Here is a 22,664-nt window from a genome sequence, read left to right on the forward strand (position 1 = left end):
GGGTCTCCCTTCCCCCCTTCTCTGCTGTCCCTCTCCCAGGGAAGAGGTCACATGTGGATCCTTGTAATCAGTTCCCCCTTTCCAACCCACTCACCCTCCACTCTCCCAGCATCGTCCCTCACGCCCTTGGTCCTGAAGGTATCATCCACCCTGGATTCCCTGTACCTCCAACCCTCATATGTACCAGTGTACAGCCTCTGTCCTATCCAGCCCTGCAAGGTAGAATTCGGATCATGGTAGTTGGGGGGAGGAAGCATCCAGGATCTGGGGGAAAGCTGTGTTCTTCATCGATACTACCTCACACCCTAATTAACCCATCTCCTCTCCTAAGCCCCTCTATGAGGGGATCTCCATTGGCCGACACTTGGGCCTTGGGTCTCCACTCTGCACTTCCCCCTTCATTTAATATAATATATATATACACATATACACATATATACACAAGGCCAAATTATTTAAAGTCAACCATGCCAACAGTTTATGTCTGCTGCTAGAATTTAACCATGAATCTTCTTCAAGGAAATACTCTTTCTGAAGGAGCACATCAGCCTAGCTCTCATACCAGGAGCCAAGATGTAAAGGTAAATGAAACAGAAATACTTGCTTACTTGGTATTTACAACAGAGTAGAACAATCAGACAAGAATCAAGAAGACAGCAAAACAAATAACAGTAAGCAACAATAACTAAAATAAACAGATGTTGTAATCAAGCATAACACGCCCCAGATATCATTCTGCATGATTGTCTTCACTTGTGTCACTGTCATCTTTCTGGAGCAATGTATGGGTCAAGTTCATTACATTTTAATTGCTGGATAATATTCATAACCTGGCTATGCTATAAATCATTCAAGCATTCCCCAGTTGATTGACACTAAGGTTGTTTCCAAAATTACTCCACTTTAAATAATGTGGAAATAAGCATCTTTATAATCAGACCTTTATGTTTTGAGGCATTCAAGTTTTTACTGACATAAGTTCCATCTTTTATAATTGATGTGAATGAATCGCCCCATGCACAATTATCTACTTGGTCAATGCCTGAGTCTATGGTATCTGAGTTTCTAGTGTTGCTTAAGGCAATTTCTCCCACCTGTAAAGTTCCACAAATATTCCCTATACATTGCTATGGAACTTTGCATGCTTTTTAATTATTTACTGTTAAATGTTTAATTAATCTGAAATTTATATACCATGAGGTATTTTCTTCTGAACAAATATCCCAATTTGTTTTGCTTGGACATGTGTCTCAGTTCTCAATTCTATTCTAATAGTTTGTTCTTATATTTATGTTCCAATGCCGTGCAATTTGATTGCTAGTTTTATGGTTAACTGTAATTTCTGGAAGTTTCTTATTTTATTTCTTAAATGCTACCCGAGTCTGTTGTCTTATATTGTAGGTATATAATACCATCCTATGGTAGAAATTACGTTGTTCTCGATTATTTCCCACTAAAACTTCCTAGAACAAATATTTTTATATAATTTGATATAATTATTTGTGTCATGAGAAGAGAAATCAGTCACCAATGTGTTAGTAACTCAATTTAGGTCTGCTCCTCAGGTAGCTGGCTAGTTCTGGTACACAGTCATATTATGCATATGACTCCAATCCACACTTCTCATGGTTACCTGCTGTTACTTTATAGTGTTATTTACAAAGCTTCAGACCCACAGTGTTCAATCGCTGAACTTTAAATATGTATTACGTAAAAAAATTTCACTTACCGGATTAATTTTCATGGCATGCAAACCCTTCTGACCTTGGGAAACTTGAAGAATAAATGTTTAAATTGACTATTCCCTTGATTTGCTTATCTACTGATAATGACAGCTCATGTTCACTGCCAAATATCACTGCACAATTTCTTCAAGTAAAAGTCTTAGAAGCAGAGTTATGAGGTAGTCATCTTGCTTAGGCTGGTTCTAACATCCACCTGTGCCATGGCTTCATCTTCAAAGTTCGTTTGTATTGAGAAATCATGAAAAAGAATGTTTCCTCAGCACCTCCAGCCTTCTCGTGCAGCCAAACCAGTCCACAGTACTTCCAGTGTTCTTCACCAGCACAGTAACTCAAATCTATTGACGCTTTACAGATGGGTGTTGTGTCTCTGCTCCAATCCCCCTCTCAACAACATGGTTTGTTTGTTTGTTGTGAGTCTTCTGATGCCTTTTACCTGGTCCCAACAACACCTCATGCCACACAGGCTGGTGTGCTTCTTCTATGTGGGCTTGTTGCTTCTCTGCTAGTTGGCCACTTGTTTATCTTCAAGCCTTTGAAACCCCAAATGCTATACCTTTTGATAGCCAGGCATCATCTGCTTTCTTCACCACATTTGCTTATGTACTCATTTTTTCTTCAGCGATTGTTCCAGGAGGGTTAGCATCACAGAATGCCAGTTTGTTAGAACAATGGGTTTTTGCATTGAGGGAGGGTATGAGCAGAGGCCCAGGGGTCAGAGCATAGACCCAAAGCCCATCTGTAGACAATGGGACATCTCCCCACAGAGGGGTCACAGGGAAGGGATGAGTCAACCAGGGCACAGGATAGCACAGATGAAACACACGATATTCCTCTGCTTCCTTGAGGTTCCTTCACCCCCCACTATCATGATCCCAGTGCTTCCTTTCACTGTGGACTAGACCAGAGCATATACACAGGTACAGATAAGAGTCGAGACACGCAGAATCCAAGAACAGGAATGGGAGTAGTGATACCAAAAAGGTAGGGGGAAGGTGGGAAGAGGAGGGGCAGAAGGGGGAAACAATCACAATAATCGGCACAAACCACACCTCACATTCACACACACACACACACCCCCATACCCAGAGAGACTAACAATAGAAACCATGGGGGAGACAGCAATCAGGGTAAGATATGAAAATAATAATAGTTTATAATTTATTAAGGAGTCAGAAGGGTGGGGGCAGAGGAAAAAATGAGGAGCTGATACCAAGTACTCAATGGAAAGTAAATGACTAGAAAAATGATGGCAAAATATGTACAAATATACTTGATGCAATTGATGTATGAATTGTTATCAGTTGTAAGCGCCCCCAATAAAATGCTCTTTTAATTAAAAAAATACATTGATTCTTCGTCACTCTTCCTTACTCAATGCCCAACTTTCACAGCCATACATGGTGACTGAAAACGCCATGGCTATTGGGTCTCTACGAGACAGCCAGGGTGCAGCACAGCACTGATGGAACACACAACATTCCTCTAGTTCTTAAAGGCTTCCTCCCAACCCACCCCCTCCCCACTATCATAACCCCGGTTCTACCTTACAAATCCGGCTAGAATGGGGGGGGGGTGGGATGAGAAGGGGGATATATGGGGAGTTGACTACTATGGTGTATAACTGACCCCCCATGGGGATGAACAATGGCAATGCAGACAAAAGGAAACAGTGGGAGGTATAAGATATGAAAATAATAATCATTTATCATTTATCAGGGGTTCATGAGGCTGGGAGTGCAGGAGACAGTATAGGAGGGAGGGGGGAAAAGAGGAGCTGATACCAAGGGTTTAATCAGAAAGAAAATATTTTGAACTTGACGATGGCAACATATATATAAATGTGCTCGATAAAATTGATGTATGGGTTGTTATAAGAGCTGTAAGAGCCCCTAATAAAATTATTTATAATTTTTTTAACAGAATGCCATGGCTTGGGTCAGGCACACCTTAATCCTCAAAGAAACATCCCTGATTTCAACACTTGAGAGTTCGTGTGCAGCATTGCCTAGTGCAATGTCATTTTATGTCATGACTGCTGCTTCCATGAGCATTGGTTGCAGAGCCAAGCAAGAGAAACATCTTTGACAGCTTCACTCTTTTGTCCTTTGTTGACATGCTACCCATCGGTCTAATTTCCAGGTTACTCTTACAACTATCACATGGAAAATGGATTGACTTTCAAAAGTATAAAACACTTTGTAAGTGTTGGCTAATGATGGCTGTTGTTAACACCAGTAAGAAAATGTGGAAACCTTCACATGGAAACAGGGTGTGAATTTTTATTAAAGCCTCTTAAAGACAATGTTAACCCTTCCTCCATCAACCACACAGAGCACCAGGATTCCAGGCCTTAGACATAGTAGACTCAACTTTCAGTTTCAATTTCTATTCAATGTCATGATTCTCAAGATTTTTTGATAGTACAAGCTCTATCCTTGGATCAAGCGGCACCATTCTTATTCTTAACTTTTATCTACTCAGACTTTATTTTCTTAACCCCTCAAAATAAACAAATTCCCAATCATGGGGTAGATTCTGACTCATAGCGACATTATAAGGCAGGGTAGAACTGTGGGTTTCTAAGAATATGATTTTCATTTCATTCTCCAGAGGAGCCGCCGATGGTTTTGAACTGCTGACCTTGCAGCTAGCAGCCCGCACAGAAGCACTTCACCAGCATGGTTATCATAGCCCCTGGGGATTTCAAATTCATGGAGTAAAACCCATCGATTAAAATTGTTTTTAGTAAGCCAATATTTTTAACAACCACATAAAATCTTCAGCATTCCAATAAATAGAAACTATCCAGTAAGGTCAATGAGTCTTTAAATATTCCTGAACTTACCTTTGTTCTTTGAGACAACAAAGCTATCTTCAGAGTCATTTCAAGATTTCTGTCCCACATAGCTGTTACTTTCAGATGTCTTTTACTCTTCGATGTATTAAAACCAAGCTCACTGACATCAAGTTGACTCAAAGCATTTAGCGATCCTGTAGGACAAGGTAGCTGTCCTACCCCAGGAAGTCCTGCCCCTTGGAAGTTGCAAGACTGACCCTCTTTATGAAAGTAGAAGACCCTGTCTTTCTCGAGAGGAATGCCAAGTGGGGTTGAATCACTGACCTAGCAGTTAGCAGTGCAACGTGTAATTAAGGATGTTACCAAGGCCTTCCTAGGTCTCAGGGAGGACACGAGCCAGTCAGGGTGCTGTGTAGCAATGAGGAAACATACAACTTTCCTCTAGTTCCTAAATGCTTCCTCCCCCCATTATCATGATCCCAATTCTACCATACAAATCTGGCTAGACCAGAGGATGTACACTGGTACAGATAGGAACTGTAAACACAGGGAATCCAGGGAGGATGATTCATTCAGGCCCAGTAGTGAGAGTGACGATACTGGAGGGTGGAGGGAAGGTGAAATAGAAAGGGGGAACTGATTACAGGGATCTACATATAACCTCCTCCCTGGGGGATGGACAACAGAAAAGTGAGTGAAGGGAGACATTGGACAGTGTAAGACATGATAAAAACAATAATAATTTATAAATCATCAAGGGTTTGTGAGGGAGGGGGGAGGGGAAATGAGGAGCTGATACCAAGGGCTCAAGTAGAAAGCAAATGTTTTGAGAATGATGATGGCAACAAATGTACAAATGTGCTTGACACAGTGGATGTATATATGGATTGTGATAAGAGTTGTATGAGCCCCAATAAAATGTTGGGTTTTCTTTTTTTAAAAAAAGGATAAATAACCCCTTCTTAAACACTGGTGACATAATGTCTTTGTAGACAAATGATAATTTTTTTCACATTTTTGTGGCTTTCATTTTGCATTTCAGAGCAAACTCTTTAATTTTTTTCTTTTAAGGTTGATTGATATATACTTCACATACCACGCAATGTAATAATTCAATATTAAGAAGAGTTGTGTACTCATCAGCGCAATCAATCTTAGCGCATTTTCTTCTCTTAGTTGTTGTTGTTAGCTCCCAATTTCCTCCCATCCTCCCCAGCCATGCCCCTAGATAATTATTAACCCAGTTACTGTCTCTGTAGGTTACCTATCCTGAAATTCATACACAGAAAATCATGCAAAACACAGACAGGAAGCAAGCAAACAAAAGTCCCAACAAAAATGAGTAGATGAAACAGAAAACCCTCAATGGAAAAGCATAAAATATTAAAAGCTGAAACAACTTTCAAATGGGTCAAAAGGAGATCAAATAATACGGTGTTGCATTTGAACCCAACCATATCTGCTATAATTGTCTTTATAATGCTTTCTGTCTGATAACAGGCTATGCACATCCCTCCACTATGGGCAGAAGGGATTCACTGAAGGCTTCATCCATCTGTAGACCCTGCACATGGATTTTGGGTTTCCACTGTCATCCACAATCTTCTACAAACTGGGTGTTTTAAATTGAAACTCTGACACCATTCCCTTAGTCAGATTTGGGTTTTATTGTTGATAATCCTTGGATCACACAGGTTGCTGTGCTTTTTCCCTGTGGACGTAGTTGATGCCTAACTTAGGTGACTGCCTGTTATGAGACAAGCCTTTAAGACCACAGATGCTGTACTTTCTGGCAGCTGGGCACCTCTGATATCCTCATTCACTTTGCTATAGCTCCCATATCTTTTCTTCCACTTCCAAATACATTTCTAAGTCCTTCTACCTGTATGTTGTACCCGCAGTGGCTACTGGATTGAATGGCACTGGTTGGCTGCCTCCCTTCAGCATGTATTAAATTTGTTGACACCAATGTTCCCTTCAGAGCATCTGCCGGTGCTTGGGGCTGGTCAGGTTTATGATGTTCGTTTACATGCTTCTGGAATCACAGCTTATTTCTTATTTCCACTTTCTACTATTTCTTACGTTTTGCTTGAGTTTCACATAGCAATGCCACATTACCTTCTGAAGCTGCACTGGTTCCTTCTGAGAAGAGCATGACAAATGTTTCAGGAGCTCTCTCTGGGGCTTCTCAAATAAACATTGTTGCACATAATCAGCTGGGTAGTGAGATAACTGATCAAATTAAACATCACAGAAGTGACTTCCTCTTGTGCCATGCTGGCCAGCAGTAAACACACGCAAAGCCCGGCCTGTGCCAGCTGCTCACTGCCAGGGTCCTGTCATATTCATGCTGTCCCTTGGCGTTTCCAACAACTCTTTGAAGTGCATGGTCTAATTCCCAATATATAGCTGACAGGCATGAAATACAAGTATATTGCCCGCACCACGTAGGTAAGTCACATAATTCCAAGTGACCCAGTCACCGTGACTGACAAACTTATTTTGGTAAAATTTCCACATATTTCTAAAAGAATACTTTTGTATTGATGTGGCATTAAATGTAGTGTATTTTGCGTTTTACATGTAAAGAATTGAAGACATCCATTAATTTGAACTTGCTATGAAAGCAATTGTAACTGGAAGTTGTAGAAACAGGAAAAGAATGGTCATTTCTCGCATTGTAAGCAGTACTTTCTTGCATCCAAGGATCCCTGGAGATGTATTGAGTTACAATTCAGGCTGCTAAACTGTGAAGTCAGCAGTCTGAAACCATCAATCTTGCAAAAGGGAAAGAGGAGCTTTCCTGCTCTCATAAAGATTCACAGCCTCAAACACTCACAGGGACAGTTCCACTTTGTCTTATAGGGTCACTTTGACTTAGAATCAGTTCCATGGCCAGGAGTTTGGTTTTAGGTTCTTGGACCCCATTTCTCTGGGTAATGTTGGCTGCCTACATAGCTCAAGGAGCACCTGTGTTGGCAATCCAGTAGAATGGATTACTTAGATGAGAGCACTTTCCCTGTGTGCTTCCTGGGTTTGTTTTACTGTAGCCTTATTAGAGAAGGATGCCCGGTGGAGTGGCATTGAAGTTATGTGCTGTGAACAGTTACAGTCTCAAAAACCCACAGAGGGCCACTATGAGCCCAGCATTGACTCGCTGGCGATGAGTTGTGTTTTATATAAAAAGGGCTAGATGATGAGCCTATATCTTACCTTTGAAATAGTTAATATATGAAAAAGGTTTTTTAAATATTATATTCCTATATATGCACTTGGTAAAATGTAAACTCCTTGAAGTCAGAGATTTTTATGCTTCTTCTCGGTTTAAACACGGTAAGATCAAGTGCTACAATGTTGCAAGACCAAAGACTTTTTCATTGCACACACCGTTTTTCAACAACACAAAGAGGCTATACACATGGACTTTTCTAGATGGGATTCACAGATATCATATTGACTACATCTGTAGATGAGACCATGCAGAAGGTCCATATCAAGTAAAGTCAGGCCAGGGGGTGACTATGGAACAGATCATTAATTCATCATATGTAAGTTCAGGTTGAAGCTGAAGGAAATTAAAAGAAGTCCACAGAAGCCAAAATATGACCTTGAGTACGGTTCACCTGAGTTTTGAGGACATCGCAAGGAACAGATTTGAGACATTGACCTCTGATGACAGAAGACCCATAGAGCTAAGGAATGGCATCAAGATCATTATGCAGGAAGAAAGCAAAAGGTCATTCAAAGGGCAAGAAAGAAAGAAAAGATCAACATGGATGCTAGAAGATACTCTGAAAATTGCAGAGAAGCTAAAACAAATGACAGAAATGATGACGTAAAAGAGCTGAACAGAGAATAACAAATGGCAGCTCAAGATGGCACATTAAACTATTATAATGAAATGTGCAAAGATATGGAGTTATAAGCCAAAGAAAATAACATGCTTAGCATATCTTAAACTGAAAGAACTGAAGAAAATGCAAACCTTCAGTTGCTTTAAAATTACATTGGCAAAATGTTGAATGATGCATCACAAGAAGATGGAAAGAATACACAGAGTCGCTGTACCAAAAAGTTGTTGGCATTCCGCCATTCTAGGAGGCAGCATATGAGCAAGAATGGCACTGAAGGATGAAGTTCAAGCTGCACTGAAGGCATCCACCAAAAACAAGGCGCCAGCAAGTGATGGAATACCAAATGCTCCAAAAATCCAATGATGCAATGAACCATTCACTCACTTACACCCATTCCGGAGAAAGGTAACCCAACAGGAAGTGCAGATTACAGAGCACTCTCACTGATGTCACATGCAAGTTAACATGTTGCTGAAGATCTTTCAACAATGGTCACAGAATTCTGGCCAGGATCAGAAGAGGATGCAGAAAAGGGGATATCATTGCTGATGTCAGATAGGTCTCAGATGCAATCAAAGCATACCAAAAAGATGTTTACTTGTGTTGTACTGGCTATGCCTAGACATTCACCGGTGTGCACCATGGATCATGGACCAAGCTCGGTACAGCCTTGAGGAGAATGAGACTTCCAGAACACGTCATTGAGCTCATGCAGAACCTGGATCGAGAGGCAGCTGTTCTAGCAGAACAAAGGAATGCAGCCGGGATGGAAATCAGGAAAGGTGTGCATCAAGGTTGCATCTTCTCACCATACACATGCAATCTGCGTGCTGAACAAATAGTCACAGAAGATGCATTATATGACGAAGAATGTGGCATCAGGATTGGAGGAAGGCTTACTGACAACATGCAACATGCAGATGACGCAATTTTGCCGGTTGAAAGTGATGAGGACTTAAAGTACTTGTTGGTGAAGGCCAAGGATCGAAGCTTTCGACTTAATGTAAAGAAAATCAAAATCCTCACAACTGGGACAATCGGCAGCCTCATGATAAGTAGATAAAAGATTAAAGGGTCAAGGATTTCATCTTGTTTGGGTCCACAATCGATGCTCATGGAAACAGCAGTACGGAGACCAAATAACTCATTTTATTTCATTAAGCATGTTGCATAATACCTCTTTAAAGTGTTATAAAACAAAGTTGCTACTTTGAAGGCAAAGTGTGCCTGACCCGTGCCATGGTATCTTCACTTCCTTTCACATGCATGTGAAAGTTGGACATTGAACAGGGAATACCAAAGAAGAAGCAATGCATTTGAATTATGGTGCTGGCAGTGGGTATTGAAAGGACCATGGACTGCCAAATGAACAAACAGATCTGTATTGGAAGAAGTACAGCCAGCATGCTCCTTAGAAGCAAGGATGGTGAGACCACATCTCATGTAGCCTTGATATGTTCCCAGGAAAGACCAGTCCCTGGAAAAGAGCATCACATGTTTGATAAAGAAGAGGGGCAGCAAAAAGTAAGAAGACCTTCGAGAAGATGAATTGGCACGGTAGCTGCAACAATGGGGTCAAACATAACAACCCTCATGGGGACGGTGAAAGACTAAGTCTATTCAGTTGGGCATCGGGTCACTATGAGTTGGAACCAACTCTATAGCACCTGACATAATACTTGAAAGGAGAATCTCATAATGCACAGCAAAACTAAATAGGCACCCTTTTTGAATTATCAACTGTTTTGGATTGCCTGTGACACTCCTCCTCATTGTTAGAGTGGCCAGTTGAGATATTAGTGAATCAGCACACTCATTAAATCTGGGCAGTATTTGAATTCCATCGGACTAGTTCGTTATATTTAATGTTAAAGTTAATGCTTACTGTGGTTGCATAATATCTTTATTGCTCACTAACCCAGCACTAAAGCCTCGTTCCAGAATAGTGTATCAGTTATTTACTGATTGGTCATTTTCTTCCTTACTGCCCTCCTACCCACCCACCAACCACACATACCTGTTTTCCTTCCTTCCTTCATCTCTCCCTTCCACCTTTCCTCCTTCCCTCGCCCCTCCCATCTTTCATTCTCTTTCTTCTTAACCCTGAATGGGATGTGTTAAGGATGTGAATGTAAAAAGTAAAGACCTTGTTATCCTGACTGTGCTGCAAGGTCTAGAGAAGGCCAAAAAACAGGGAATGGGCACACAGTTTGGAGGGCAGGCCCCCAACTTTATGTCCAAAGCAAACATTCATTGTCCTGGCTCTTGATCTCCTATATTATGAAAGGCCATGATGACACAGCTTCGAGGTCTTCTCACTCGTTCCTTCTGGTTCCCAGAGTATTAAACTAGTTTGGCTTTTGTCCCAACAAATGGAGCAGAGCATTACCATGTTCCGGGTTAGTTTAAATGAACTTCAAAATATACATAGACCACCAATGCATGAACTACACATAAATGTCTACCACACACACATGCACATACGTGTACAAACATTTTAAATAAGCAGCTGATTGACACCCCAAATGGCCTACCCCAAAACAAAGGTCACACACAGAGTCTAGTCTTGCCTTGTTCTCCAGTTGGCATATTGACTATAAAAAAATGAGACTCTAATTAAGGATATTTTTCATGATATATAACAAGGAACCTAGTTGTTTTTTAACATAATCAAGCAAGATTATGACGACTCTGAGGAGATTTAGAAATTTGTAGGAAAATGTATTGAAAGATATGGATTTTTCTCCCACAAACTTTTTGAACCCCCTGATATATATATATAGTCTTTGTTGGGGGAGGTGGGGTGGGTGAGGAACAATGCTGCCAACACAGATAGCACTGCATAAGTAAAGGAGTTATTGTTAGTTGGCAAATACTTAGATAAGGAAGTGGTGAAGCCTATCGATAGAACTGTACTGCATTAAGTTGCCCAGTGAATCACAGCTCTGTTAAATGTTGATAAATTAATTGTTTTATAAATAATTGCAAAGCATGAAATCTCCAGGAAGTTGAAAAGTCTACTGCATAACCAACTTCTCCCACAACTGGAATCGTTTTTATTGTAGAAATAAATAAAATTAAGTTAATTTCAAAATATCAATGTATTTTATTTAAAAAATATTTTCCATTCTCTTCCCTTAAGTGAACTTTGGCAAATCTCTCAAGTGAATATTATAAAGTTCTTTTGATGTACTTTATTTTATTTGAAATATACTTGCTTGAAATTAAATTCAGTCCTAAAATAGCAACTATATCATCTCCTAACCACTTCCCATTAGTAAGAGCAAACTCTAGAGATTAGCTGAGCGGCATTCATGTGCTCAGAATAAGGATCTTATGGGTGATTTTCGCATAAACTTGACTACTCATTGAGAAGCATTGCATGCAAATTTGTAAAGATTAATGTGAGACAAGGAGTGAAAGGTAACAAAATTAAAATCACTGGACTACACAGGCTACATCTAAGCAGAGTTCAGTTTGCTTTTCACCATTATTTCTTGAGAGACTGCAAACACTTAGCTCATTAACAGAGTTTAACTCTTCCCAATGTGCAGAAAGATTCTTTAGAATGTAGATAGTACAAATTAGCTCTCTTCAATGCTAAAGTATATAGCAATAAATTCTTGGAAGAAGATAAAGCCTGGCACATGAGATCAGCTCCCTCATTTGCTATCATGATTGACAGGTCCATTTGGTGGCTTTTATGGGGGCAGGGAACAAGAGTGAGGGCCAGGTCATAAGGAAAAATGATCAGGTTGGGGGTCTGGATTTTGTGATTGCCCACAATGTTCTATAGTAGCCCAGGGTCTCTCCAGAGGGGCATTTTCAGGCTTTAACATTGGCAGCAAATGCTCTTCCCCAACAAATGCTCTCAACGCCGTGATTTGTTAAGTACAGTTCTCTTTCCTTGGTAAAGCCTCTTTGGGGGCGCTAAATTTAGCACTGCCAATCAGAAGAACAGGTGGTATGGGGCACTACCGAATAGGTCTGTCTCCCATCATGCTTTCCTAAGGGAACCAATGGCCTGAGTCCCTGCCCAAGGATGTGGGCTGTCAGCAGATCTGGTGAATATAAGGGCAGGGCCAGACCCTGGCTCCTGAGCAGTCGTGCATTCCCGCCTCGCCTCGGGTGTAGGGATTGCATAGAAAAGCAAAACTACACAGTCCTGACTGTGTAGTTTTGTTTTTAGGTTGAGAGGCTCACCGATTCATGTCGGAGATGGTCAACAAAACCAACTCTAGATAGGACGTCGTTTCAGAAGCAACCTTGGGCTTTGCCCCACCCTTTTTGGGCACTCCTGAGCTATCAGGTGAGCAGTCTCTTTGTTTGAAATGGTAGAGTTACGTTCTTGTTAAATCCCAGTCCCCGATGATCTTTGTGTGCTAAATGCCTTACAGAGGTTTGCTTGTGTGCCTCCTTGCTGCTGGGGAGATTCCATGATTGGAGTCTACAGACGGTTTGAAAATGTGTGGACTCTTTTCTTTAAATGTGTCTTGTTTTAGCTTATCAGCACTGCTAATGGTTCAGAATGCTTTCATGTACCTAAGATTCTAAAAGTGGTCAAGCGAAGGTCTGAAATGATGATCGGAATGCTTGTCTTACTTTTCATAGACTCCTTTTGTCTGTAGAGAATGTTCAAGGTTATACTACTCGCTCAGTGATAAAGTGGGACACACCAAGAATAGCTCTGATAGAATGCATGTGGTATCAGCTAAACCCTGATGACTTTTTAAGGGAATCAACTGCGGAGGTATCAGTTGCAGGACAGTGACAGAACACTTGCCTGCTGTCAATCAACCTTGGAGAGTTTATTTTGGGAGCATGACATTTTAGATGCATGCCACCAGCCCTGATTAGACAAAGGCGTCCGAAGAGCAAGTGCTAAAGCAACACAATTTCCCTAGGCCAGAGGAGGGGCAGGTTAATTTAGGCCAGTTCATTGCAGCACAGTTAGAAGTTGCAAATAATTCTAGATGATATAACTTTTTTCTAAAATGCTCCAGGTCTCATTATACACGTTAATTCAACTCGCAGTCTAATTATATGACATGAGCTAAATGTTGATCTAAAAAGGATAGGAACTATTTGTTTGAAGGACTTTTTATTTCCAAGTACATTGATTTCCTGTCTTTATTGAATTAAATTATCACTGCAAAGTGTATTTCCAGGTATCACCCACAGTGTGTAAAACAATACAGCTGTTTTAAGAAGATGCCATAACTTGAAAACTGGAAAACCCAGCACCCACCCCCCACAGGAAAAAATATTTATACCAAAGATAATATACTAAAATAAGAAAACAATTTATAAATGTGTCATAAAAATTTAGAAATTTTGTCTGAAAAATGATAGGGGTTATTGTCTATCATAGGGGCCACCAATAAACATTTGCTGTCTCTGAGAATGTTTCAGTAAACAGCTACAGTAAGGCACAGAATCGTTGCGAGGCTGATGACTGCTCTGGACTTTCCTAGTGAGCAGGCACTTTTTATGAACACCAGCAATGAAGCGATTGGCACTTGAGGATCTGCCTCCGTTGAGACAGGTGTCACAGTCACATTGAGTAATTAGATCTTTCTGCATCAGAAAGCTCTACATCGGATCCACCTGAAAATGATAGGCAATGTATTTTCTTCCACTTTAGAAAAGGATTTAACTACAAATTTCATATGCATTTTTGATGCTGAATATTTTATGCTCTGAAAGCACAGGCCCTTTTGCTTCATTTCCAGTCTTCCATTATTCAGAGCTTGCATAGTATTCACTCTGAAGACCGCCGGCCAGGATCCTTCTGTCCAACTTACAATACATTTTTGTCTGCCGACTTAAGTGTTTTCCAAATCTTGACTGTAACACAGCAACATTCAGTGAGCAGTGATTGCAGGGGAAAAAAAAGTTAATTAATAGAAAACACTCTAAGTGGTGCACATTCACACACATACACTCGCACACACACACACTCACACATACTCACACACACACTTACACACACTCACACACACACATGATATTGCATATTTGATAAGGCTTGGTAAATCTCTTCACATAGCATCAAGAATAGGACAGTTCAAATCTTTCACTGTGGTAATTATTTTATGTAAGCAGATGTCGGTTGTATAAAATAAATGCCTGAGTGAAAAATAATGGTGAGGAGAAAATTACTTCTAAAAATAGCCTGCCAAATGTTATACTGGTGCAGGGATTCAATTTGCATTTGTCGCAGCCACGCCCTTGGAACCTTCCCCTGCTTCAGACAGAGCCCTGGTGGTGGAGAGGGGACAAGGTGAATTATTCCTGACCACCATGTCCATGGGCCAAACCACCCACTGCTCCAGAAGAGAAAGCCTTGTCAATCGGCCCTTGTCAAGATTTGCAATCTCAAAGCCCGCTGTGCTTTGATTGGACACAGTAAAGGTCTTTGGGGGAACGGCAGGGGTTGTCTTGTTTTTCTCTGTCTCCAAACCTCAACCTGATTCTCTTCCTTTGGTAAGACTAGAATGTTCCCTCTCTCACCCACAGGGGTCCACCCCTTGCTTAGCTTGACTAAGTGGTTTTCCATTTCCTCATAAACCAACTCCTTCAAATGAGGCTTCAAACCTAAGACCAGCTGTTCAAAACTCAAGCCACGAACCAGAAGACCGACCCAAGCGCGCTTGGAGGAGCAGTTCATTTGAAGAAATGTGCTCCTATGCAAAATCGTTCCAAAGTGACCCCTGCGTGTCACATCCTAATGTATTTTCCTTTACTTTTCAGAGTGCCTAAGAAGATGGCAACTCAAGCCCCGACGTTTCAGCAGCCGTTACAAAGCGTTGTGGCACTGGAGGGTAGTGCCGCAACCTTTGAGGCTCACGTTAGTGGTAAGCTCACACCTTCGGGCTTTGAATGCTTCCATTGTCTCCCTCATCCAAAAAGGAGAAAATCGCAGGAGGATTTGCCCTGTTTTCCCTTCGTAAAATTGCTCTAACTCCGAGGCAGGGTCATTCTAAGGATCAAGCATCCACAGAGGACTGACAATAAATCTGACAATATAATAGTTCGCATGTTTTATTAATATTTATAATTCCACAAAGCAAAATAATTAGCATTGTATCAAAACTGCTGTCAGAATCCAAAGGCTAAATAGGAGCAAACCTGAGCATTCTATAGATGTGTTTGGCTGCAGAGCAAGTCTGGAAACTAAGACCCCAAGCTTGCTCAGCAGGCCCCACGGTGGAGGAGTAGGTAGCGTGGGACTTCTAAGCTTCGGTTGCCCTAGATGGGAAAAGTGAGCATTTATCCAAATCTCTTTGGAGATTCACAATGAGATAATGTCTACTTATCTGACTATTTTACTTTCCATCTTTATTAAGTGGTTCTAGTAAATTAAAAGACTTTCAAAATGTTTTTAAATTTCAGGGGGGTTAAAGTCACTCTGTTCTGCATATTTAAGGAAACTATTGACCCTAGAATATTAATTTAAGTTCATCTGCTTCTTATATCTCCCTTGTTTTACTTCTTTAACTCATTTTAGGGGAGTTTCCAGAAAAGTCATGAATTCAGAGACCTGTCTCATTATAAAATAGGTCATCTACAAACTGAGTTGTAAATGATTTTAAATTTTCTAAATTAACCCTGTTATCTGTTGTCATGTAAGATTATAAGGATGAGTTGAAAAATCACACTTGACCTTTAATTCTCAGCACCTTGTCTCCATCCCATTTTGTTTAATGTGAAGGTTTATACTGGGGATATAAAGTGAAAAATCTTTCACTGCTCCTGTTTTGTGTACAAACCTAACTCATGGCTGGGGTAACACTTTATTTTGCCTTGCATGAATGTCACATAATCCTTCTCCATTTTCCACTCTCTATGTATATGAAAGACCAACCCAATTTTCCTCGTGCCTGATAAGTTCATAGTGCCTTCCACTCCGCCTTGCTCCATAACTTCGGAATGTAGCACATACTTCTCCAGTGGGACTTTTGCCTGAGTGTGGAGTAATGTTTTCCTCACACCTTTTAGTTTCTTCCAATGATGCGCTAATAAATTCCCAGAAAACACCCATGAAAATATTTGATATCCATAAATTAGTCCGATAAGCTATTCCCTTGACCACTGTGCGAGAGGGGCTCAAGTAAGGACAACGCAATAGACTTCCTTTGGCTGATCTTCATCCCATCAGCTGGAGGAGCTGCGGCATCTGTGCGACAGATGCAATATAAACCACTCTTGGAACTTGCTTCATCCTTTCTGACGGGGTGGAGTGTTGATAGACTTAAAACATCAAAACATGTACATGCAGCTCTTAGCCCTACAACTTCTGGAGGATGAAGAGGATCCAGCTTCTCTACGAGTCCCTCTAACTATGGACGTTGCTCTGCCAGACAGGGTTGGGCTTGGTCTCCTGCAAGAAAAGAAAACCAGAAAGTGCCCCTGTAAGCTGTACCATTTCCCCTAACGGCTCCACCTCTGAGCGGAGAGGACAAGCAGACAGTGTTCCTGTAACCACAGAGGGAGGAGAGGAGCAGGTCGCCCACCCTCATCACGCAGAACCCGTGCACCTCGTTGATGCTTTTGCACCACGCGGACAGTGGTCGGGGTGGGGTTCCATCATTTTCCTGGCACTTCATTTCATAAATCGCTTTCATGATTTTAATGAGGCCTATTAAATTTCATCAGATAGAGCCCAAGGGCGAGAGGGTAAGAGGTGGAAGTTCTAGTCCTCTCTATGCCTCTTGTTAGCTGAGTGACCTTGGAAAACTCGGTAAGCCTCTTTGGCCTCAGTTTCACCAGCACTTCCACCTCCACCTCCACCTCCACCCAACACTGAAGGGTTGGTCTCCACCTGAAACCACGAGGCTTCCTAATGATCTGCTAGCTGACACTGATGTCATGCAGCTGCCAATGTTGCATTTTCATGAAAGGGCGTGACACCTCGGGCAACTTTAGCAGTTTACTGCAAGGCGGTGAACGGGATGGGACCGAGCAGAGAGAAAACTTTGGATTACCCCGCTCCCGAATCAAGCGGAATTGTCTTTGTTTCCCAGGTTTCCCAGTTCCTGAGGTGAGCTGGTTTAGGGATGGCCAGGTGATTTCCACTTCCACGCTGCCCGGCGTGCAGATCTCCTTTAGCGATGGCCGCGCTAAACTGATGATCCCCGCCGTGACAAAAGCCAACAGTGGACGATTCTCCCTGAGAGCCACCAATGGATCTGGACAAGCGACTAGCACAGCCGAGCTTCTTGTAACAGGTAGAGCGGCCGAGGCCTGTGGGCCCTTGCTCCCCAGAGGCATCTCCAGCAGGTTAGAAGGGGGTCATTTAGAAGGAGATAGAAGGACAGAAGGAGCCTCGAACCCATAGAAGGACCTGCTTGAGGCTGACACTGGATTCTTCCATTAAAATATAGTTCCAATCGCTCCACCCTGCCCACCCCCAAACAACATTGCTTTACTTTAAACTTGGTGAAACAATATCTTGCATGACAAAAAATGCTGTATTAATTTACCCAATAAGTTATAATTCCAGCGATACTCAATTCTGGGGTTGTTAATTGACTTAAATAGAAAGCAAATCAGGTAATGTCAGATATGAACTTCAACAAGTATCTAGAAAATTTAGAAACAACACACACAGATGTAAGCATCTGCTATTGTTTAGTACTGTGAACCATGTCAGAATTAATCCTGTTCATGTTCATATTAATCTTGAAAAAATTCCTCTCAGCTAATTAACAGAAATAGCCCCTCTATACAGCACGAAGTGCCATTATTTGGCCTGATATTTTAGAATGAAAATAAATGCTTGGGTTGCTTGAATACTGGTCAAACTAGAAAAGATACAGGTTTTTAAAATTAAAATAGTTATCTAAATCTCAGGTGTACCTATCCTGCTAGCCACTGAGATTCCTTTTAATGCAAGTTACTAAAGGATGACAAGTTGCCTTATCATGTTAATGTAGTATTAGCAGTAAGACCGAGAGGAAGATTATTTAGAAATGTTGTCACAAGAAACATGGTGACTTAGAACTGTTAAGTAAAACAACAAAGCAAAATGAGCTATATGGTAGCAGAGTGACCTTCTGAAACCTCCTAGCTCCATCCATTCTTGCTGCCATTCACTGCATGGACGGAGTTCAAGGACAGTCAACCCCAAACACAGCGACCCTATATAAGGATTCCGAAGCTAGCATTCTTTATAAGAGCAGATAACCTCAATTTCTCTTCTGCAGAGTGGCTGGTGGGTTTGGACTGCCTACCTGGCAGTTAGCAATCCAACACTTAGCCAATGGCACCACCAGGGCACCTAAGAACAGTCAAATTCACTGCCCTTCAGTCAATTCTGACTCATAGTGACACTGTAGGATAGAATGTGGGTTTTCAAGAATGTAATCTTTATGGGAACAGAAAACCTCATCTTCCTGCCCCTGAGAAGCTGGTGGTTTTGAACTGCTGACTTTCACAGCCTACCGCATTAGCCACCAGGGCTTTCCATTAGCAAGTGGCTGCCAGGTTTGGAATAAGAGTTAGGGTTCTTTACACATACGTGTGAGAGCTTCCTATCTCACGCTCCTAATTGTCTCCCCCCAACCCCCCTGCAGCAGAAACAGCACCACCGAACTTTGTTCAACGGCTGCAGAGCATGACTGTGAGACAGGGAAGCCAAGTGCGGCTCCAAGTCAGAGTGACCGGAATCCCTACACCTGTGGTGAAGTTCTATCGGGACGGAGCTGAAATCCAAAGCTCCCTTGATTTTCAAATTTCACAAGAAGGCGACCTCTACAGCTTACTGATTGCAGAAGCATATCCCGAGGACTCGGGAACCTATTCAGTAAATGCCACCAACAGTGTTGGAAGAGCTACTTCGACTGCTGAGTTGCTGGTTCAAGGTACGGGCTGGTGGCTGAGGACCGAGAGGAAAGGGAGAGGACGGATTTGAGATGAAGTGAGATGCACTGGGGTTCCCCAGACTCCTCTCTGAAATGCTGGGCATGCCTGGAGCTGAACTCAGAGTGGTTGCTCTATGCCAGCGGGGGGGAGGGGGGCGGGGGGATGGAGTCTCAGATTCCAGGCAGGAGCTTGATTTAGGACTCGATCCGCAGCTAGTAACCCCATGTGTTTCAAGGAAGTGATCAGCATTTTCAATTATTGGCAAATCATGGCATTTTTCAAGTCTCTAAGTAACTCCTCATGTAGTAATGGATATTTTCTATTTTTTAAAAATCTCACTTGATTCATAATCCAAAGGTGTCTGCATTTTCCTCATGGGGACATCCAGAGATTCTCACTGACGTCGTAGGCAGATATTTGAAAAGCAGTCAGTATGACCTTAGACTCAGTGAAGTTAGCTACTCCGAACAGGACAGTTGCATGAGACCACTGTTAGACTGGAGGGTAAAAAATGGTAAAGACTTTGTACCAAAGAAAACCAACAGACGTTAGAGACTGCCCACAGCTGCAGGGCTAGAATGTTGACGGATGTTAACTTGGGTAACACAGAAGAGGTCATCTCTAGAAGGGAAAAGAAAAGTCAAGAAGGCAGTGAAGGGTAAAGTCGGTTGAATTGTTAAATACAAAATCGATGGTCTGAAATGTAACCCGCCCCTCCCCCCACCTAAACAACAATGTAAAGAAAGAAAGAAACATCATCGTTGTAAACTTCCTGTCTTTGTCTTCTTCCAGGGGAAGAAGTAGTACCCGCTAAAAAGACCAAGACCATTGTTTCCACGGCTCAGATCTCAGAAACGAGACAAACCCGAATTGAAAAGGTATTTTTCAAGGCTGTGGGGTCTCAAGCTGTTCAGATGGCTGCAACCCCGGCTGTTCATCACACTGACTTTGTTTTCTATCTTTTGCAGAAGATTGAAGCCCACTTTGATGCCAGATCAATCGCAACAGTCGAGATGGTCATAGATGGAGCCACTGGGCAGCAGTTGCCACATAAGACGCCACCCAGGATACCACCGAAGCCTAAATCGAGATCACCGACACCACCGTCCATTGCGGCCAAAGCACAACTGGCCCGCCAGCAGTCCCCATCGCCCATAAGACATTCTCCATCCCCAGTCAGACACGTGCGGGCTCCCACCCCGTCTCCGGTCAGGTAAAGCCTCCTGAGACAGGTCATTTGGTTTGGAATTGGGTTCTGCTCAGTATGAAGAGACGGAGAAGGAAGCAATTTAAAATGTGACCACAAAGTGAATGGTTCTGGTTTTCCAAATCCTTCCTCAGAGCACGCATGGGAGCCCCCAGGTGCCACCAACAGTTTAAATGTTCTATTACTAGCCTAAACATTGGTGCTTTGAATCCACCTGGAGACCCCTTGGCAGTTAGGCCTGTGATCTGCTCTGAGAGGTCATCCATCCTCTTGAAAACCCAACTGAGCAGTTCTACTCGGAATGCACTCAGTAGCAACCGACCGCCACAGCAGAGACACGCCGCTCAGTCTGAATTCTTGTTTTGATTCCATTTAAGAAATGTCTCCTTTCGATGAAGAAACAGACACAAACAAACAACCTTTTGCCATTCGGGGTCCTGCTAGCCCATCTGGATGAAAATAACTATAAACGTCTACCTCATGTTATTTACAAAATAAATGCAAGCTTATTAGGGAGCTATATTTTAAAAATAAAACTTGAAAAGATGAGGAGAACATTTGGGGAAGCTTTTGTGGGAGGAGACTTGTAAAGACTGATTTGCGGTTTTAATGGTAGGAAAGTTTTCTGGGTATGACCGAAGCAAGGTCATTGCTAGATTAAGCAGGATGGTTGGGGAAAATCTCTGAAAAGTGCTCTTTCCTCAAGAGACTTTTATTGCCTCTGCTAGAAAAGTAGTCTAAAAGCAATGTGTGAACAATACCATCTAGAATTGTGCAGTATACATCCTATCTGTCTATACACGTTGATTCTGAGCCAGACTGCATAAACAGGCAAAATACAAACTATAAATCTGATGGAAAATGTTTACAATACTTAGGACAAAGAATTAGTATACTAAAGGTATAAAATATTGTACAAATTAATTTTCTGAAGAAAAAGAACCAGTAACACATAAAAAAACAAATAGACCAAAGATAACAAACATTTCACAGAAAAGAGAAAGTAAATGGCCAATTAATATATGAAATAATAATCTGTACTTTGCAATCTTTTTTATTTGAGCCACTTAAAAAGTAAAAATATTGGCAAACACCCATATGAAACCTTGAACAAAAATCTGTTCTAAAATCGAGTCCTGCTATCAAATAAAAAGTGTTCAGTCTCCAGCTAGCTTCAAGTTTGCTCGCTGTGAAATCATACCACAGGCCAAATGCCATGTCTGGGGGAGATAACAGCCTCAGTGCCGATCCACGTCTAAGGTCATTGACAGTGATGGCGCACTCCCGGTCCTGGGCAACGCTTTGACCGTCTTTACGCTTCTCGGTGCTCGTTAATAAAAACCCGAATTGCTAATTTTTTTAAACCTTTCTAAAACCTTAAGACACAAAATGCCAATTTGGGGGCGAGGGTGGATTTTCCAAAATAGACCGCTTCCTAAAATGTCTCTTAGTTTAAATTCTCTTTTTGTTGTAAAGTCTGGCAAGCTATGTTGTTAAATAAGACACATTGTATCTAGCTGTGGCCAGGTGATTTTTTTTTTTATATACTAAGAGCCAGAAATAAGCACTTTCCTATAATGACTCAAATTACATTGATTTTCACAGTTAGGGGCTTACCTGAGACCGTGGCTAATCACTGATGTCATGCTAATCATGTCTTTAACTCCTTTTGAGTCAAGCCCACTCTACTAGGTGCAAGGGCTCAATAGTTTAAGCTTTTGGCTGCCAACCAAAAGGTTAGGTGTTTGAACCCACTAGCCACTCAGCTGGAAAAAGATAGGCCAATCTGTTTCTGTAGAGACTGACCAGCTGGAAGCCCTATGGGGCAGTTCTCTTGTGTCCTTCATAGTCATTATTGGTTGGAGTCTATTTGGCAGTGGGTTTGGTTTGGGTTTTCGTAGGTACAGCAAGAGCAACAAGACATGGGTTGAAACATAGAACTGCAAGGCACTTCGTTTTTTTTCCATTGGTGTTGAATAATACACCTCCATTTTTCTAAATGGGTCTTTGTTAGATTTCTCTGACAGTCATTTTCAAAAGAGAAGTATGCTTCTCAACATATTCTGTTAGTATGATTTCCACTTCATTTATAAAACATAAATTGTTTTTTTCAACACACACACACACACACACACACCTCAAGAAAATGAGTCAACATTTCTTCATGAAACTGGTTAATGTTGTAATGAACTGTA

General features: G+C 41.7%; 1 protein-coding gene across 2 annotated transcripts in view; it reads left to right on the top strand.

Moving 5' to 3' along the window:
- Positions 1 to 15,162: 15,162 nt before the first annotated feature.
- The window catches only part of TTN (titin), a 285,763-nt gene continuing 278,261 nt past the window's right edge, over positions 15,163 to 22,664 (top strand). For both annotated transcript variants that reach the window (XM_075530312.1, XM_075530313.1), the window contains exons 1-5: positions 15,163 to 15,253; positions 17,423 to 17,626; positions 18,974 to 19,261; positions 20,055 to 20,140; positions 20,231 to 20,475. In XM_075530312.1, the coding sequence (XP_075386427.1) occupies positions 15,163 to 15,253; positions 17,423 to 17,626; positions 18,974 to 19,261; positions 20,055 to 20,140; positions 20,231 to 20,475 (914 nt within the window). The remainder of the gene's footprint in view (positions 15,254 to 17,422; positions 17,627 to 18,973; positions 19,262 to 20,054; positions 20,141 to 20,230; positions 20,476 to 22,664) is intronic.

The sequence above is a fragment of the Tenrec ecaudatus genome, chromosome 13, assembly GCF_050624435.1.
Source record: "Tenrec ecaudatus isolate mTenEca1 chromosome 13, mTenEca1.hap1, whole genome shotgun sequence".
NCBI lineage: Eukaryota > Metazoa > Chordata > Mammalia > Afrosoricida > Tenrecidae > Tenrec > Tenrec ecaudatus.